The following is a 19,327-nucleotide window of genomic DNA, read 5'->3' on the forward strand; positions in this document are numbered from 1 at the left end:
ACATTTTCAAAACAAAAACCATTCCTAAGGAGTGTATTGAGAGTCCTTTCTTCATTAAAACCAAAACACTTTGAACTGAAGGAGCACACTCCAAACCACTTTGATGCCAAGGTAACAAAGCCAATTTTAATCCATGCATATAAGGGATGTGCAGGAGATTAGCCAGATGTTGAATTACTGCTCAAAAACTCAGTGATGTACTAATATGCCTGCCTGTGTTTATAATCGCATGAGTACTGTTGGGTACATACCAAATAAAAAATCACTGACTTGCACTCTGGGAATGTGCAGATCCTTAAATATATACTTACTTGGGCAATGTATTTATGTAAATATTACGACATTCTCCAACAATCTTTTGATAGTTGAAATTCTTCCATACATAATAAAACTTTGATTGTTCCCAACAAAGAATTTTGTTGCGAAAAAAAAAAAAAAAAAAAAAAAAGTAGGTGTAAAAACTAGAAGAAAGCTTGTGACACGTGGTAGGATTCATCTGACTGAACTTAGGACATCAATATTTTTTATGTTTATACCTGACCTACTAATTTTATCTTTCTCTGTCGTATCAGTATATAGCTGCACTGTCAGCATGTGATTTACTTCATCCTATGGTAGATGTCTAAAAGTGGCCTAAAAGTGTGTATTTCTCTCTGCTGACTCTGAAGAGGAGCCTGATGTGGAAAGATCCTTTCCAGGTCAGAATGGGAATGCCTACATTTAGATATTTAATAGTAGGGGTGATGGATCCTCCCTGCAGAGTTAAAAGTGAGGACATATGTTGTTGTGCTAACACTATGGTTCTGTTCTGAAACATCCATCTCCAATGATCATAATCAATACAAAGTCTAAACAAAAGAGAACACAAAAAAGACACGATATTTAAGTGTTCACTTTAAATATATATACATATATATGAACTATATATATACCTATGTATATATATATATGCCTATGAAGAGGTATATATATACACCTATATATATATATATAGGTTTAGGTATATATAGGTATTGGTATATATATACCTATGTGTATATATAGATGTGAAAATACTTAGGGGTTATGTTTTCCAAACTGTTGTCTAATTCTGTTGGTTCAGTCTTATGGCCACAAAGACTGGTATCTACCATAAAATGAGGGGGCAGATAAGAACTATTCAATGTACATCATTAAATTCCATTTCACTGTGTGTCCAGCTGCAAACAGTTATTACTGCAATATTTCTATGTCTTCAAGTGTTTGTGAATTCATAATTAAACTACCAAAATCAGATGCCGGGTTGGATTTTGGCTGAAATTGGATCATATGACATCTGAAGCCATTCTGGTAACATGATAGATACTTTCTCTAACCACTGTGTAAACTATCCCCATTTTAATATTTTTATTAATCATAGATTTTAAATTAAGAAGAAAAAAAAGGAAGAATTGTGTTAGCACAGGTCACAAATGCCTAAGCACATTTTACTAGCATAGTAAATGATAATTACTGTGTAACTACATGATAAAAAACAAACAAACAAACAAACGAAAAAAAAAAAACCACCAAAACCAACCAACCAACCAAACAACAACAACAAAAACAAACGGTAGCATGGTAATTCCAGAAAAAGCACCTGGAAATACCTAATGGCAAATCATGGAGAGATTACAAGAAAACACTATAGGAGGGCTCCTTTCCTTTGGAAAGGCACTCTTGTTCCTTTGGATCAGCAAAAGGGGAACAGCCCCTACTGAACAGAAACCCATGTGCTGCCATGTCGGATTTTGGGCGGGACAGCAATATCAGCTAAGGGAAGCTTCCTAATGCTCAGAAGCTTCTCCTTTGGAAACAGTCTGGTCAGGCTCTGTCTGGAAAAACATGGGCAAAATGCGGTTTTGTTGCTTCATAGTGCCTGACAAAGTCATGACTTTTAAAAGGTCTTAAACTCTTCTAAAATTATATTGTATTGGAGATGTAAAATATTTTGGAAAAAGAAAATCCCTTGCCCTCCCTTCTTTTTTTTTTTTTTTTTTTTTTTTTTTTTTTTTTTTGTTTCTCATACCAATAAAAGTTAATCCAGTTTGTCAGTTCTAGCCATTCTAGCATTCTGGGGCTTTGCCTCAACTCTGCTTTTTGCATACTGCATACATAAAACCACTATCACATTCTGTATCTGGCTGGATCTGCTTATCTGTATCTGCTTAAGACTTATTTTCTTCCATGTACATTTTTTTCATGCTCCTATCTTCAATTCATTGCAGCACATCCTTAACAAAAGATGAAGTAATGCTATATAATCAAGTAGTGTTGAGAACCATGAAGACAGACACAAAAGCCAAAACAGTTCCTTTCATTTTTCTGTGATTCTGTGATTTTTGACCTACCCTAATATATATTTTTTTCTTTTCCCTAAATTATGGAATTATGTTCAGTTAACTTTAGTAACCTAACCATTTACAGCTTTTTAGGCCAAAATACAGCTTTCTAAACTAAATGTGTTTACCAAATTGGAAGAGACTAAGTATTTACTACAATATTTTATTATATTTTATTATATTTTCTACTTCATGTTTAATACTTTCTTCTGAGTATAAAAACAATATATAGAATGGTGATTTAGATTTGCTATCTATGCCACATCACAGAAGCAAGCTTTAAATATGATACAAATACAGTAAAAGTAAACCCTAAAGAAGCAATGTTTTAGGTTGCCTTTGGCACCAATGGAAATAAAGAAGGATCACTAGAGAGCAATTTAGACCTCAGGTAGAGTGGGTAGTAGGGTACCAGGTGTCTGTCTTCTCAAGGAATTAGGATTGTTTCCTTGATGTCTCACCCTAATCTAATACTAACAAGAATGGATCTGAGCCTCCATATAGTACTAAAAGTACTTGGAAGAAGTACTTGTAAGAACTTGTAGATAGACAGAAGGAGATACTAGTGGAAGGTGACCTGAGCTATTCTGTTTTTGTATTGGATTAAATTGGAGAACTCTTGTGCACCGCCTAAGATCTATTAATTAATATACCTGAGCTGAGGGTAGTAACTTTAATGATACTAACTTGCTTTGAAAGAGCCTGTTTGAGCACTGAGTGTGGAAGTACCGAAGAACCAAAGATATTTTTCAGAAACCTTTTCAAATATTTATCCTAGGATTATACATATTCAATCCAACAGAGCCCACAGGAAGTGGACACTGCTTACTTGTAAAACTCCATATTTAATTTTTTTTCAATTAAATTATGTCTTGCAAAAACTCAAGGTAGCATACAAATAATACAAAAACATGGGAAACATTTCACAGTCGACACTTGTAAGGGCATCTCTTGGAAAGAAACTAAGTTTTGATCTTCACAAATTCTCCAGTTGATACACACATAAAATTCAATTTAGAATAAATATCCATAGATATCTATTTTATGAAATATAGGGTATAGTTCTATGTCTAACAATTTAAAAATTGGAAAAAGCCTCTACTTCCCTGCACAGACAACTCCAAAAATCATAAAGCAATTGTTAATGGCTTAAAGTCACATACAGTAGAATTTTTTTCGATCTTTAAATTCTTTCATAGGGTAAGTACCATATTTTTCTCATTTGTCTTCTTCTTTCCTATAACAAATGCTGCATTTCATAACCTTTGAAATGCTGGTGAAATGGATTTCCAATTGTTAAAGGGGACTGTATATGAAATCAATTCCACCTTGCTGATGATTTTGCATAACTAAAGACTCAATAGGAATAGCAATAGCTGACAGTTAGGTCAACAAGGTAAGTAGTTCCAGTTTCTGTAATGTTTAAATCCTACAGACAGATTGTAGTAATTAAAGAAATGCTTATTAAAGGTTTTTCAGTCCATTTTTACAACATGACCGGTATCTGGGTTAATCCACAAGAAGTCTACCTGATTTTGCTGTACACATCAGCTGTACCAACGCCTGCACACACATACAACCACACAAACATGCGTACAAAACACTAAATGTCAGACTAACACATGGAAGAATTCAAGACTCATACTAGTGAGAGCAGAATCAGACTTATCATATCTAAGTGAGATATGATTGCCAGCAATAAGATGGAAAATATTTTAATTTCAATGGTCTTGCAGGTAGGGTCAATGATTGTCACTTGTATCTTGCAGCAGTATTCTCATAACAACGTCGTATTTTCCATTGGTTTTGACCTGGCAAGTCATAACTTTTTTTTTGCAGTTGGCTGGAATGTTAAATCTCCAGGACAGTACAGTTTCAAACACACTGGTTCTGAAACTTTTATCTTGTTTTCTATGTATAAACACTTCTAATACTAAGAGATATGTGAACAGCAGTGCATGATCCCAAACAATGATTTACTCTGAATTAAAACATTAGCTTAGACCCCTTAGAGACAAGCCACAATATATTGTTTTATCATATAATTAGAACAACAGAGCGTACAATTTGCTTATGTATCACTGACCTCTAATGAGCTCATTGATATTGTGGATCCAGTTTCACTTCTGGATAATCCTGCATTGTCATCCAGCTCTGAAGCTATGAAATTCTTTACTGCTGTGCGGGGCTCAAATGGTAAACTCTGCATATGTTCTTGGGTGGGAAGATGCTGGTCTAAATTGATATTAAATTGGTCCATTACAGAAGGATTCATATTGAATTCTGGATTAACTTTGTAGTGCAACAGCCTTTCATGAGGTAATGTATCCATGCCTATATTCATTTTGCTCTCATCTTTCAGTGATGGCTGGGTGTTTACTGAGCTTCGGGGCATTACTATGTAGTCGCTTTCTATCATCCGTTCTTGAGGATGGACTATGTCCATATCTGCACCTCTCAAATTATCATCCGTGCATAAGTACACAGTCCTGCGCAGCTCACTGTTGTCTTTTTTCAAACACTGGTTAGCCAGTTCACTCATACTCATAGGCATGTGGAGACCTGTTGGTTGTTGGATGATGACTTTAGAGATGATGTTTCCAGGCAAGGTAGAATAGCTCATTCCTTCAGGGTTTGGTCCCTTCTCCTCCTCTTCATCATTTAGTGAGATTCTAGAAAGTGTTCCTGTTATAGTAGCCGCTCTGCAAGGTCCAATGTCTTTATGAAGAACTGTGGGTCAGAGAACAGACTTCTTGAAACATGAAATCATGTCTCTCAAACTCTGCTTTTGTTTGTGGCAGTATTTATTAATATTCCCTTTACCATTGCATTTTCTTAACTCTTTTTCTGTGTTTAATAACTTTTATTCTATAAGAATTGCTTTGGGAAGGGTTTTTGTATAATCAACACCTCCTAATATTCTGTGTTTAACTGACATACATATCTGACTAAGCCTCAGTCATTTAAATAAAAGAAAACCAGTCCTTCATTTATTGTTACTTCCTTATGTAGATCTTAGGTGACCTGCGGCTTAAGCGAAAGTCTGCCATGTGGAACTCAATTAAGGGTTTTCCAAAAAAACACAACAGTATGACATCTGTACTACCATTATTAACTCCACATAACCTCTTGGAAAGTGTCAAACAGATTGTAAGGCAGTATAATTTTGTCAATATGTTGCAATCTTCTATTGTAAGATTATAGCCATGAACATGTATTCCTGAGCTTCTAAATGTTCTTTTTCATATATACATATAAATATATAAAACCACAAAACTCTTCTGTGTTCAGTTATTTTTAAATAAAAGTGACAAAAAGTAACCACATTGGGAAGGAATTCCATTGCTATCAGAAAGACATATTTTGCTACATATGGAGAGGTTATAAAGAATATAAACATGTCTCATAAAGCATTCATTATTCTACTTTTGGTGTCTCATGGACTGAGACAGTAAGATGACTGGAAGTATCTCAGGTGTTACACTCACATCAGTTTTGTTAGCCTGAGGGCTCTGATGACCCAGATCCTCCAGTACATGTCAGTTCACTGACATGTTCCACAGGCAGCTCATATGGCAGCCCACTCTCCTACCTCACAAAAACTGATGCTAATTTTTCAATTATGAAGAGAACAATTTGCCTGTAAACAATGATACACAAATATCTGACACTGTGACAATTTACAATCCCCATGTCCTGGCACCCCAGTCCATTCTGTGCAATGCAGTGTGTCTGCTGCATTTTTTTTACAGCCAGACTTCAAACAGTGTTTAGTCAAGATTAGTCAATCTTTCATTAAAAGAAACTGAAGATAATTTTTAAAATTCAGAATCCATCTGCTTAAGGCTGTCCATGCTGAAGAGCTATGGTGGCAAAGATAAGAAGAGAGAGCTACATCAACTAATGCTGGACTTTAGTCTGCATTAGATGATAACAGGCATGAATTTTTATGTTACAGTGGACTGTCCTGTCCCTTCCAATGTTCATATTAAAACTAATCTACACAGAGAACAATTACCATATTCCAGAAACAGAGGTGGTAATTTTTTAAAGGTGTGTAACTAGAAACTCAAGCTCTACCTAATCAGATCAGCCTTCTTGGCTTGCCATACAGCAAGCAAAGACAGGCTTTGGTGGGTGATGCAGGACTCAGCTGTCCTGCCCTGACTCACCCTGCAGAGAAGTCACCCTCTGTCTCTTTCTTTTTCTCTTCATTGAAAATAGAGGGTGTCTAGGTAGACTCACCTCCTTAAGAACAACTGTCCTTTGGATAATTTCCTGGAGTGGAGCATTTCTATGGGGTTTAGAGGGCCATTTGTTTTTCACTGTGCTTTATTTAAGCTGGAAAAAGTAATTTCTTAAAATGAATTATTTTTAATATGTAGAAACAGACAAAGCTGACTAATTGAAGATCACACTACTGAAATGTCTTTAAAAGAAAAATAAATTATTCCTATAAAGTGGAATCATATTTTATTTTCCTGATACCTTGTTGCTTAAGCTATTGTTGTTTTCACTTAAAGCCCTAGAAAACAGCCTTTTTAAAACTAACACCAATTTCTGCATCCTTCATATAAATAGGTTTTAATATATGTTATATAGTTTTTATTTTTTAAAAACAAAATGACTTTCACAATTGCTTGTGTACTAGAGCAAGGATAATTTTGTGTGTAAATCTTATTTTCTTTCCAAAACCTTTTGCCTTCTAAGAGACAGTCACACCTTTGGGCTGCTTCCCAGATGCTGGTTTCTAGTAAAAGGCTTTTATAAGAAAATGAAACAAATATTTTCATATAGTGGCATCACCTTTTTTTTTTCTTTCCCAGCATTTATAACTATATGTTGTAAACAACACATGGTATGTTTTCTGACATCTACTTCAGAAAGAACTAGCACAATTTCTTTTTTTGTTTTGTTTTTTAGCTAAACACTCTCTCAGTGATCTTACCTGACCGACAAGCAATGTCCACGTCCTTTTCAAAATCAGTCTGTAACAAGAAACAATGAAACAGGGTAACCATTATTAATTGAAAACTTAACCACAATACCTTTTTGCCAACTAGCGCTTCCAAAATGTCCTACTTACAGAGTCATAGTCTCTTAAAAGTGGTTTCTTGTTGCTGAGAAGGTGAAGTATATTGTTTTACAACAGCAGAGCTTTACAAAGTTTCCTAAAGTATAACTGGGTGGTTTTCAAAGTATGCTGCCTGACCAGAAAAAATAAAATAAAATAGGTGGAAATAGAGTATATAGTTGTAATAAAATGATACAGTGTATATATATATTATTATATATATGGAAGAGTAACTTCTACATCTCTTGGAAGGATCATCTTTAAGGAAGCTTTTCATAGTTATGCTATAAACATCAGTATGGAAAGCAGCCTGCAATACAAATTATTGTGAATAAGTGTAATACAGTTAGTCCACCCTATCTGAAACTTCATTAATTTGTTATGAAGTGGTTATTTGTTATATAGTATTCTGTCTATCCTGGCTACTAATGTAATCATGTAAAATTTTTCTTCCTTGAAAACAACTATTATGTATTTCAACAAATAAAAACATATTATAGGAACTAGGAATGAATTTTAAGAGTTGAAAATCCAAACACAATTTCCCCAGTTAAGCAACACTATTTATTCTGGTATAGAATGCAAGTATTTATCAATTATGCTTTTTATTTCCACAAAAGGTTTATTAATTACAAAAAATAATAATAAAAAAATAATAAAAAAATTGAACTGACGTTCTTCTAGTTTATGAAGTCAAAAAAAAGGATACTTTTTTTGATTTTTTTTTTTTTCCCAAGGGTAACTGCTTACTGAGCCTTGCATTTTTTAGGGTCTTATCATGTCTCCATTATCATAAATGACAAACTGTCTTTGAAAGTGAAGGAGACAATGTTTTGTCTTAATATACTACCTAACAGTATTAATAAATCCAAATTGGCATAGTAATCTGTTCACTATCTCCTTAATCCAACCACTTAATCTACACCTCTATTACTTTCTCCTTGTATGAATGAATTTGAAAGGAACATCTTTCAAGGCTTTGTGAAGGAAAGATTTTCAAATGCATCAGTGCTCTTTATACCAATGGTAGAAAAAGTCATTATATAAGATTAGTTTTTCTCCTTCTCTTATGTAAGAATATTTTGTCATAAAGAACACTGGTGGAAGATGGTAATGCATTGTGCTCCAATGAATGATCACACCAATAATTTAAAACTTGCTAACAGATTTAAGCAAGCAGATAATGACCTAAACAGACTTATGCTTGAAAATGGTGTTAATATTTCAGCTGTGCATACTTGCCATGTGCAATACTGTAAATTCTTTCCTTTTGTTTAAATTAACAGTCAAAGAAAATAAATAAAAGCTAACCATGATTTGAGCATGTCCATTAGGAAAGGAACTTGAAGAATCTGCATTGATTGGATCCTGGCAATTTCTTAGTCGACATCTGAATGCATCTTGAACCTGTGGAAACAATATCTTATACTCATTCTTGTGTGACATCATATACTCCTTTCCTATTAAAGTTTAAATTAAACCAAATGGAATACAATGCATGGCTTTTCTTTAGCATGTTTAGTAAATCAGAAACAGGAAACATAAATTCTTAATTCTGACATTTCATACATTTGGTATTGTACCTGCTGCAAAGTTTGTCAATCAATCACACCAAGACCACAGTATCGGATTTGCCAGTGGAAAGAATTAAATAGTAGTCAGCAATGATCTGGTACTCAAGCCTAATCTGTCTTGGGTAATTACATTTGTCTTTGTCTTCTCATTCAGTTTGGTGTAGGTCTAAAAGCAGGTTTCATAGAAACGCTATTAACCACTGCAAAATATGTCTTCTGCTTGATAATTGCAAGATTCTTCTTAACAGTTACTGTCATCGGATACATAGTACTTTCCTAATTATACTTCAAAGAATAAGTCAGTTTGAAAGATGTTACTGATTGCATTTGTAAGTTCTATGTATAAGAAATCTCATGTCTCTTCTAGTAGTAAAACTCTTCAAAGTGGGCAAACATCTTCAGTGTGAGAACAAGAAGAAAAATGGACTGCTTGAACATGTCTGGTTTCTTGAAATGAAAAAAAAGGGAAGGGAAGGGAAGAGAAGGGAAGGGAAGGGAAGGGAAGGGAAGGGAAGGGAAGGGAAGGGAAGGGAAGGGAAGGGAAGGGAAGGGAAGGGAAGGGAAGGGAAGGGAAGGGAAGGGAAGGGAAGGGAAGGGAAGGGAAGGGAAGGGAAGGGAAGGGAAGGGAAGGGAAGGGAAGGGAAGGGAAGGGAAGGGAAAAAATTCTCAGTTCTGTTATTAATACTAACCATAAGTTAAATTTGATGACTTGCCCCTAAAACACAAGCACATAAGAGAAAATATATTTTCATAGAAAAGGCTTTTTTACTTTGTGGTTTTTTTTTTTTTTTTTTTTTTTTTTTTTTTGAGCAGGAAGTATGTCTAAAGAAATATTGCTATGCAACCCTTCTGCCAGAAATTCATGGTTCAGCAGGGACACAAAACTCAGTTTCTGTTTGCTAGCAGTGAAACGTAAATAGATTTTGCTGAATTCTCACACATACCACAGTAGGGACAAGAAGATAACTTTTGGAATGGAAAGGAATATTTTCATCAATACATTGAAAGTATACAGATAATATTTATTTGAATAAAAAAAACTAATTTCTATCACTTCTTTATGTATCTTCAGATGTATTCTAATATAGTAATACAATCTAAGTATTAAAATTTGAATTTTGATTCAAAAAATGCAGGTACCCATGTTAGCAACCTGATTACAAGATGTGACTTAGAAAACAGGAACTTACTTGGGTGACCTCCACTCAAAACAAACAAGTATCATTTTGTGTTGGAATATGAAAATACTCTCAATGGAAATAACTCCAAAAATCTACATTCCTTTTATTATCTGTAGAAATTACTTGATGTCTTATTCAGAATAATTAAATGGTAGAAAATCATATCCTACTCATGGACATTTTGTGAATAGTAGAAGAGGATAATTCATTAATTGTTGCTGATGTAAAGGCATCCCTTTTCAATACACTATATTCTACCACAAGCTGTTTAAAAGCTTTCACAAAAGGTAAAATTAAATAGAAGAAATTTTTTTTTTTTTTTGTAATTAGGAAGCATTATTTTAAAGTATTGAAACCTTAGATGACTAACAGTGTTCTTCAGTTTTGAAGAGTCACTGAGGCAGGTGCAGAAAGATGTAATATAGAGAAGAAAGAAGAATGAAATAAGGTGGTAAAAGTTTGGGTTGATTTCAAAATGCCAAGACTTCCCACCCGTGGTAATGTAGAACGTGCTTGACCTGTATTGTGACTCAGATTCTGATTTTAGGTGCTACACTGACTGTGGTTTTCCACATGTTTGACATTAATTTAATTTGGCATCTCACAGTTGTCGCAAATTTAATGCAAGTCTTCTGTCACTTTATCAGTGCTTTAGTCAGGTCACACTTCAGACTGTTATGGTCTTAGATAAGCACTGGCACAATGGTTTTATCAAAAAAAAAAAAAAAAAAATCATGCCTTCTGAAACACCCCCAGCTAAGCCACATCTCATCTCAGACCTCATGATGCTTGACCCTAAAGCATAATTATTTCAGAACATTCTGTAACCTCTCACTCTATGCAATGTCCCTCCTTATGTTTGGGACTTGTGTTCATGAAGCTTCCCTGGTTCAGATAGCTCTGGAGCTCTCAAAAATATTATGCCCTACTTTCCTTACTTTCTAGTGGTGAATCCTGATTTTATACATGCATGTTTCTTAGGATGTTTCTGGAGGGCAAGCAACATATGATTTGAACATGTCAATAGAATATCAAATATCACTGTGAGCTGCCTAAATACTGGCTTCTTGTTCTAAACCACTTGTTCAAACTTGTTAGAATTGGCTAAGATTGTGCTTTCTTTACCTCTTACTTTGAAACATAATCTTGTTTCCTCCATGCCTTCTAACATCATTACAGGATTTTCTTAGAGCCAGGCAGAGCAGGAGAGACAGATGTGATGAACGTGCAGATACCAAAGAAGTAGTTTCCTTAGCAACAGTAACCAACCCAAAGACTTTATAACTTACCCTCTCCCTACTAATATACTTCCCCCACTTCCCACCCCCTTTTTTCTTCAATACAGAAATGTGGGCTTTAGACACCAATGATGCATTTAATTCAAATGCACTCTAGTCAGCAGAGCACAGCAAAAGAGAGAACACAAGTGGGTTACTCCCATCACCAGCAGTAATGGGAGCTACTCAGTATGATTGAAATTTAGCTTTAGAAAATCTCATGTTGAAGCAGGTCAGGCAAAACATTTTGCTCTGATGGAGAAGAAGCTTCAGCACTACCCTCTCCTATCATTCTTTGTTCTGTGACATATTCCTCACTCTCTTCCAATGCCCAATTAGGCACTCAAACAGCAAGAAGAAGAGAAAAAAATACTAGGCTTTCTGGGCTATGAAGGCTACATAAAGCAATAATGCCTAAGTCTTACGTTGCTTTTTTCTTTCCCAATTTCAAATTGTTTTTTAAGAGGCATGACATTACAAGCATGATGTTTATTTTAGAAGTTAGGAAAATAAAGTATAGAGAGATTTAATATCTTTCCAAAAGACCCTTAGTTGATGGACGGAAGAAATAGACACAGCACATCATACAGCACATCAGTTCTCTTCTAGTTGGGTGTCTTAGTGAATTTCCCTGGGTTCCCAGTGCAGCCCTTGTCACACAAGCTCATTGATATAGCATACTGGTGAAAGCAAAAAATGTTTCCATCATTTATGTTTATATCTTTATAACTAAAGGGAAATAAGTGGGTTTTATAGAGTAAGTTATAACAGTCTATGTCTTTTTGTAATATAACAACAATACGGGTATAGCAAAGCAGGGCTGTCCTCTTAGTTTGAATTTTATGGTGATATATTCCACTACACATTCCCCCTCCCCTGACAGTCAGAATTACTGTTTTGCCTGTGCTGGTATGCTACAAATATTAGATCAATCCTATAGGATATTACTGAGATAGCTTTGTAGCTGTCATCAAGAATGACAAATATGTTGGCAGGGTTTCTCTGACACACACTGGCAGAGCAAAAAGCTTTTGCAGACAACAGAAGGAAACAGACTATTCTTTCAGCTGGGGAGATACCCTGTGAATTGCAGAGACTGCATTGCATGCTGTGCACGATGGCTTATCTGGGCTTGTACAAGAACTCACCAAAAGGTCTCTAGAGCTAGAGTAGAAAGTCAGGGTTGCTAGAGCCAGATTGAAACACATCTTATTGGAGTTATATCTCCTTCTGTGTAGAAACTTCTTGAAGCTAGCAACTAATTCTTTGCTACTGCAAACTGGCTCATATAAGTGCAGACCATACACGATTTTTTAAAAACAAACAAACAAAACAAAACTCTTCAGGTGAGTCAATTTTTACTTTTTTCCCATTCTTGAAGAACTGTCTAATCATTTTCTTCTCCCATATGAAAATTGCTAGAGTCCTACCTCTAAGTTTGGAAAGTAATATTTTCACTAGATGATCAACAACATCCAAGAGTTCCCTAGGAATGAAACACTTTCAGCAAATGGTTGTCATTGAGCTGTAAAACCTGACTTCAAATCAATGCTTGGGACATTGTGGGAAGCCACATCACTTTCATCTTAAACAGTCAAAATGTCTCTCCAGAAAAATTCCTGCATTACTGCACTAAGGCAGTGCTCACAGTTGCAGATGAAATCTTCAAAACCAAAAGAGTAAAAAAATCTTCAAAACCAAAACATAAACAGCATTATCTTTGTAAGGATGCAGAGAGGTTGCAGTGCATATGTGGATATAAATCATTGGATTTGGTAAAAAAAGAAAGACCAAAATCCATGAGAAATTGTAAATTACATAACATATTAGCATAACATATATAAGAGCAAAAATTGAAGGTTTCATTTGCAACTGTGATATAGATTTTTAAATAAGTACGGATCCTCAGGCCAAGAGGTGGGAGGTGGTCTGCTCTTTCCAGGATAATTAATTTATCCCTAGGAAATACAAACTTCATGGACAGGAAAACCAGTATGAAACTGCCATTCTTTCTGCTGAAAATTTTGGCTACAAATAACGGCACTATTTTACCATTATACTAAAACAATATTTTAAATGGTAGTTTTTGGCTCTACAGATGAGAATGACCTCTTTTGCAGATGTAAATCACATCGGGAAGGAAACTGCTGTTGAAAATAAAGGGATAGTAAGGCAGCTCTACATAATATAGATTACCCTCAAGTAGCATCTCTTATCTGTACATATTTTTATCCTGAACAACAATAACAATAAAAATGTTAGTAAAGGAGATAAGCCCCTTCCACTATGAAAACTAAGGAAAATAAAGGTTCGTAGTCTCTAACAGCTTAAATAATGTAGGGTGGAGTCAGCACACACTTACACACAAGATAATTTCTGAAAGATATTGGTAAGTTTTTCCTTAAAATCTGAAAATGATTATTTGATAGCATAGTCTCATATTCATACCATTTAGAATAGTGACATAAAGTTTGTGTAAAGTAGTACACCATTGGAAGACTAAAATAAATTACATCATTTATAATTGTTATTCATGAATATGGTGAGTTTCAGTGTTTAAAGGGTGTGACTGGTGAAAAGGAAAACCAATGTGTTAGATTCCTCACTCAGTACTGACAGTAAACCTCTCTTGAAACATCTCCCTGTTTGCTTTTTTTTTTTTTTCAGTTCTGAAATGCCTTTGAATAACTCTTGCTAATCACAAGAAACTGTGCTAGACAATATAATGTGTTTTATTGATGTGGTAAATATCCTGAAGTTGATAAATACCACACTTAGAGTCTAAACAGGCATGAGCTCTGTAAATAGATATGCTGGTGGAACCAGGCTACCGCTCTCCAGTCTGGCTCCATCAGCCCATTTTTGATAGATGCTCCCACTTCCACAAATCTGGCTAACTTATCTCAGTTAAAGTGTTGGGTTAGCTAGTAGTTCAGACTGTTAATGAAGCTGTCACCAGAGTCAAGTTAAAGAGCACTCATACTGTAGCTTTGACATCAGATATCAGTGGTGATATGCAACACTGAGCTACAAAAGGTAGGCCAGGGATACTGGCTTTTCTTTGATATTCTCAAAATGTTCATTTCTGTTCATTCTCATTGTCCTGCTAACTTATGCACGTTAGCACCTGTATGTGTAGAAACTGAAGAGATAGCTCTTCACCAACGTCTCATCTCCATGAGTCCTCTTTCAGGGGAAGTATAAACAGAAATAATTTTGTATTTGAATTGGTGCTAGAGACTGTAAAAATCTCTCTCTTTTGTTCTTCAAGAAAAGGGCATTCATGTTAGAATCTCTCTATACTCAGGATACTGGAAAAGCCTAACACTGGGAAATAAACTGAATTTGGAACTGACTAAAAGCCACCTTTAATCAAGCGTGTACAGTTTTATACTGAATCTGACAGTCTGCACCTGGAATTAAGTGATCTTTCCACTCTCACTTATTCCTCTACATCTCATCATAAAATACTTTACTCTTGTTACAAAATATAAATCTGTAGAGAAAGTTGTACATAACATTAAAGAGCAGTTGAGAGTTTATAGGGAACACAGCCCTTTAGAAAACTGGGAAGCCATTCCTCACCTCCCTTCGGAGAATACAATGGACCATGACAATAACAAAGCCTTGTAATGAATCAAATACTGCAAAAAGTATCTGAAATAATATTGATCTTTTGTCTGTCATAGCCAGAACTGCAGACATCCAAGTCAGGGCCAGAAGTGGCAATACCACACAGGAACTCCAAAGGGATGCCCTATTGAAAGAAAAAGAAAAGCAGCACTGTAAAATTTAAATAAATATATAAATAAATAAATAATCAAATGCTCACTTTTAAAATAATACATTTTTAAGGATGGCACTTTATCAAGTTAACTTGAAAATCACAGACAAGTATGTAACAGTGTTGGTACTTTATGTTCTAAAGAATATCCTGTATTCAGTTAATAAACAGTTCCATTTTTTTTTGTTGTTATAAAGTACTTAAACATGCTCAGCACTCTATACAGTGTTAGCAAACACAGTTGTCATCATCAAACTATTGTCTCACATGCACTGCATAAGATTTGTAACAAGAAGATGTAAATGATCAGGACTAACATGGCATTACTGGCGGTGGTGGCTGACAAAGCTGTTGTTGAAACTACTCCACACTTGGCACATTTGAGCGTCAAACCGCTATGAGGCTCACTCATCTGACTGCAAACAAACAGAACACCCACAAAAAGAACAAAATATTGAATTGTCACCAAAAAACGTTGCTACTGAAATTTAGCTTTTTAATATGACGTCATGCAGAAAAAAGTAGACTTATTCAGGATGAATGGTCTATGTTGTTGCAAAACTGTATGTTGTACTTTACATTATTATTAACTGTAAATGTTAATGCTATGGGGCTTCATATCATGCAGACTCTATTTCTTCCATTTAAGCTAAGAAAGGCCCCAAATATCTTGTGATCAAAACTGCTCAGTACACTGAAGTAAACATAAGCACGTGCTAGGATAGACATACAAAGTGAAATCCCTCTATTCAGACCTGTTAAAAAGCTTTTGTTCTTGAGAAAGAGTATAGGACACAAGCAAGGGAAGTATGAAGTATATAAAATTACAGAGCAATTAGGGAAAGAAACTTGCAAAATATATTCAAGCATCAAATCAGTATGGGCATACTATATCGTCAGATTTGTACTAGTGATTTGAATGGCCCACTAACATCTGGAGTGGTTTTATTCATGCTGTATGAAGGTCTGAATACAGGGCTTGTAATGTATGGAATCTGATGAAATAAATATCAGTTGGTACTGAAAAAAGGGTGACCTGTTTTGCATTTTAATAAAACACAGTACACAAGCATTAAGCTCAAAGCATTTTGTATGGACATTTGTACCTCAGCACCTGTCAGAAGAGTTAAAGGGCAAAACCTGGAATTTAAATTTTCTTCTACATACAGCACACATTCAGCTTCCTGAGTTGACTAAATAAATACTTTTGCTATTCCTTCTTTTTCTGCTGTCAGAACCAGGAATAACCATAGCTGACTGAGACGTGACAGGAAAGATGCTTTACCTATTCCCAGCTGGAAAATGGTCAACATGTTGAAGAGAGGTAACACTTCAGGTTCTTTCCAAGTTATTTCAATCAAATTAACACCCTTTTTATAGCCAAACCCAACATTCACTTGACTTCAAACATACTGTCCAAAACAAATATTGAACTCCAGTGGCTTCCATTTTGATAAACTAAATGAAACCATGACTTTCTGTAAAAACAACTGTGCAGAGCCGTGACCTTGTACAAATTGATTGTGGGATGTGAAAAGAACTCAGTGGCTCCACATCAGTTTACCCTAGGCTAATGACTGAACTAGAAACATGCCATGAATAAGCCTAGGCTAAGTTTGGGCAAACACTTTCCATCTTTGCTACACAAAACTTCACTGTTATTGGACTGGTTTATTCTTTTTACCTCTATAGATCTGTTCTGGATCTGGCAAATAATAATTGAGCTTGATGTATATGTTAGCCAAATACAAACTTTTTGTCCGAGCATACATGTACACTATTCCCTATTCCAGAAGTATGACTGATATCCATCAAGAAAACATGCCATATTTTTTCATTTGTTGATTCACCCTACACTCATAAAGGTAGCAAAAACATATGGAATTAATATATTTTGCCCCATTCACCACATAAATTATTTCCACAGCTGAACTTTTGACAAGTGTGAGTCCAATATTTGCCAGAAAGAATAAAGTTGCCTTCCTGAACATGACTGGCAAGAGATATTTGAGAAATGAGTGGTAATGCCACTACTGGAGACCAAATGCTGCAAAAATTCCTATGCCCCAAACAATGACTCAAGACTTTTCATCTGCCAAGTAGTAGCAAGCAATGCTGTTGCCAAACCACCATCTCATAGTGTCACCGGAGTTGATTGTTTCTTGATTAGGGCATCTACATGCTTACACATAACTGGATTGCTTCTGACAATGGTTTCTAGTTCTTTATCCATTTAGTTTAAAATAAAATACATCTTAACTAAGTTGCACACTGTTAAAGCAAGTTATTTGTTTCATCAAGAAAGTAGGCTATAAACAAATGGATTTCAATAGCCTACAGTTGAGTTGCTGAAAAAAATAATTCAGTTAAATCTAAGCTTAGACATCCTTAGAAAATATACAAAGACAAACCTGAAGCTGGTCAGACTCCTGAAATCACTGTAATTAGAACAGTTGTGAATGTAATTTGCAGAATACTAAGTTACTACTACTCTTGAAATAATTTGGCTAGTTTTCTAATATTCTAGCTTTCATCAGAGGTATTACACAGTTAAGGATATTGATGGAGTAATGTAGACAAAAGTAAGGTTAAGAAATTAATACTTTGTAAAGAAAAATGAAGAAAAGAGAAGAAACAAAATGAAAGCTTCTGGTTCATATTTGTCAGAAAGACAGTGAAAGAACTTAAAACCGGAATGATTTAATTTAAAATCACCAGCCAAACTATTTATCATAAGTCTGTTCATCCAACCGATCAATTGAATTTATTAGGAATGGTACTGTTAATGGAATGGTGAAATAGTTCAAAGCAAACCTTTAAAAATTTTACCAACACATTTTACATACACAGTAAAATGAAAATATCATTGTTTATCATTGCTAGATATGCAGACATTGGTCTACAAGCTGGTCCAAAAGACAGTACTAGAATATGGCTGTAAAAATAAGTATGCAAATTTTTAATTTACTTTGTAAGCATTAAGAAAGTGATGATGAAATTGCAAAATATTTTTCTACAATATGGGATGAATCTAGGTTTGCTGCAGCAGCATGTCGAATCAATCATCCACTGAAAAACATTTTTCAATACCACCACTGTTATAAACCTTTTTTTTTTTTTTTCTCATAATAAAAAAGGAATTTAAATTTAAATGCAAATAAATAATTGATAACACAGGATTTGCATTTACCCCCTCCCCTCCCCCCCCATTTTTGGCTTTTAGTACTTTCTTTTTTAACTTTCAATTTTTATTTTACTAAATTAGAACATATGTCTGAGTAGATACAAATGTCAGAACATAGACAAATTCTTCACAGAGTCAAGAGAGGCAGAATAGCATTGACCTCAGTAAGGGCTATATTGCTGTAAAATATATTTTATAACAGTTTACGCAAATAAATAACATTTCCCACCACAGTAATTAAATCTGAGAGCTAGATAGAAAAATAATCAGTTCCTTCATTGCACACTGTTCATAAAACTATTTTTCTAACTGCACCAATTTTAAATATGTGACATTCTTGTGAAATCTCTGCTTAGATTTGTTTAATCCTCATTGTTATTAACTTAATACTGTTGTACTTGTGTTTTATTATGTTTAGTTTATTTAGTTGCATTCCTTCAGGATAATGCAACTGTAACTTTTGAGATGAATGGAATCTGTTAGACACTATTATACTGGTATAAAGGTTCAAAGCACAATCAGATGTATTTTCAGTGAATGTCTGTAATTGGAAACCATTGATACGATTTGAATATGCTTTAAAATAACCCCACAATTTCTGCTTACCCCGCTCTGTGTTTGAGCTTTTTGTCTAGGATTCCATCTCTGGAAACGAGTTTATTAAATACCAAAATGCCAATCACCATGTTGACCTGTCAAACAGAAAATGAACAGTTGATCTTTTTCTGAAAGAAAATAACCTATCCTGTTGCATCAGTAAAGGGCTTTTCCAAGCCTGAAATATGCATCTTGTTACATTTCTGAGTATGCTGTCAGAAATTATGTGACACCATCCCCAAACCCACTAGAAATGTATATTCTCAAATGGATCGTACTTTGGCACACTGCAATAG

The 19,327-nt window shown here is 34.8% G+C and overlaps 1 protein-coding gene across 1 annotated transcript in view; it reads right to left on the minus strand.

Annotated features, from left to right (window-relative positions):
* ADGRB3 (adhesion G protein-coupled receptor B3) overlaps nucleotides 1–19,327 on the minus strand; it is a gene marked incomplete at its 3' end in the record, with an annotated part of 461,362 nt that overhangs the window by 15,519 nt on the left and 426,516 nt on the right. Inside the window, exons 22-27 of the mRNA XM_082757992.1 lie at nucleotides 19,041–19,126; nucleotides 15,568–15,666; nucleotides 15,052–15,223; nucleotides 8,746–8,841; nucleotides 7,309–7,348; nucleotides 4,447–5,090 (exon numbers count right to left, since the gene is read on the minus strand). Of these exons, the coding sequence (XP_082614118.1) occupies nucleotides 4,447–5,090; nucleotides 7,309–7,348; nucleotides 8,746–8,841; nucleotides 15,052–15,223; nucleotides 15,568–15,666; nucleotides 19,041–19,126 (1,137 nt within the window). The remainder of the gene's footprint in view (nucleotides 1–4,446; nucleotides 5,091–7,308; nucleotides 7,349–8,745; nucleotides 8,842–15,051; nucleotides 15,224–15,567; nucleotides 15,667–19,040; nucleotides 19,127–19,327) is intronic.

This window comes from Aythya marila, assembly GCF_965140915.1.
Source record: "Aythya marila genome assembly, chromosome: 3".
Taxonomy (NCBI): Eukaryota; Metazoa; Chordata; class Aves; order Anseriformes; family Anatidae; genus Aythya; species Aythya marila.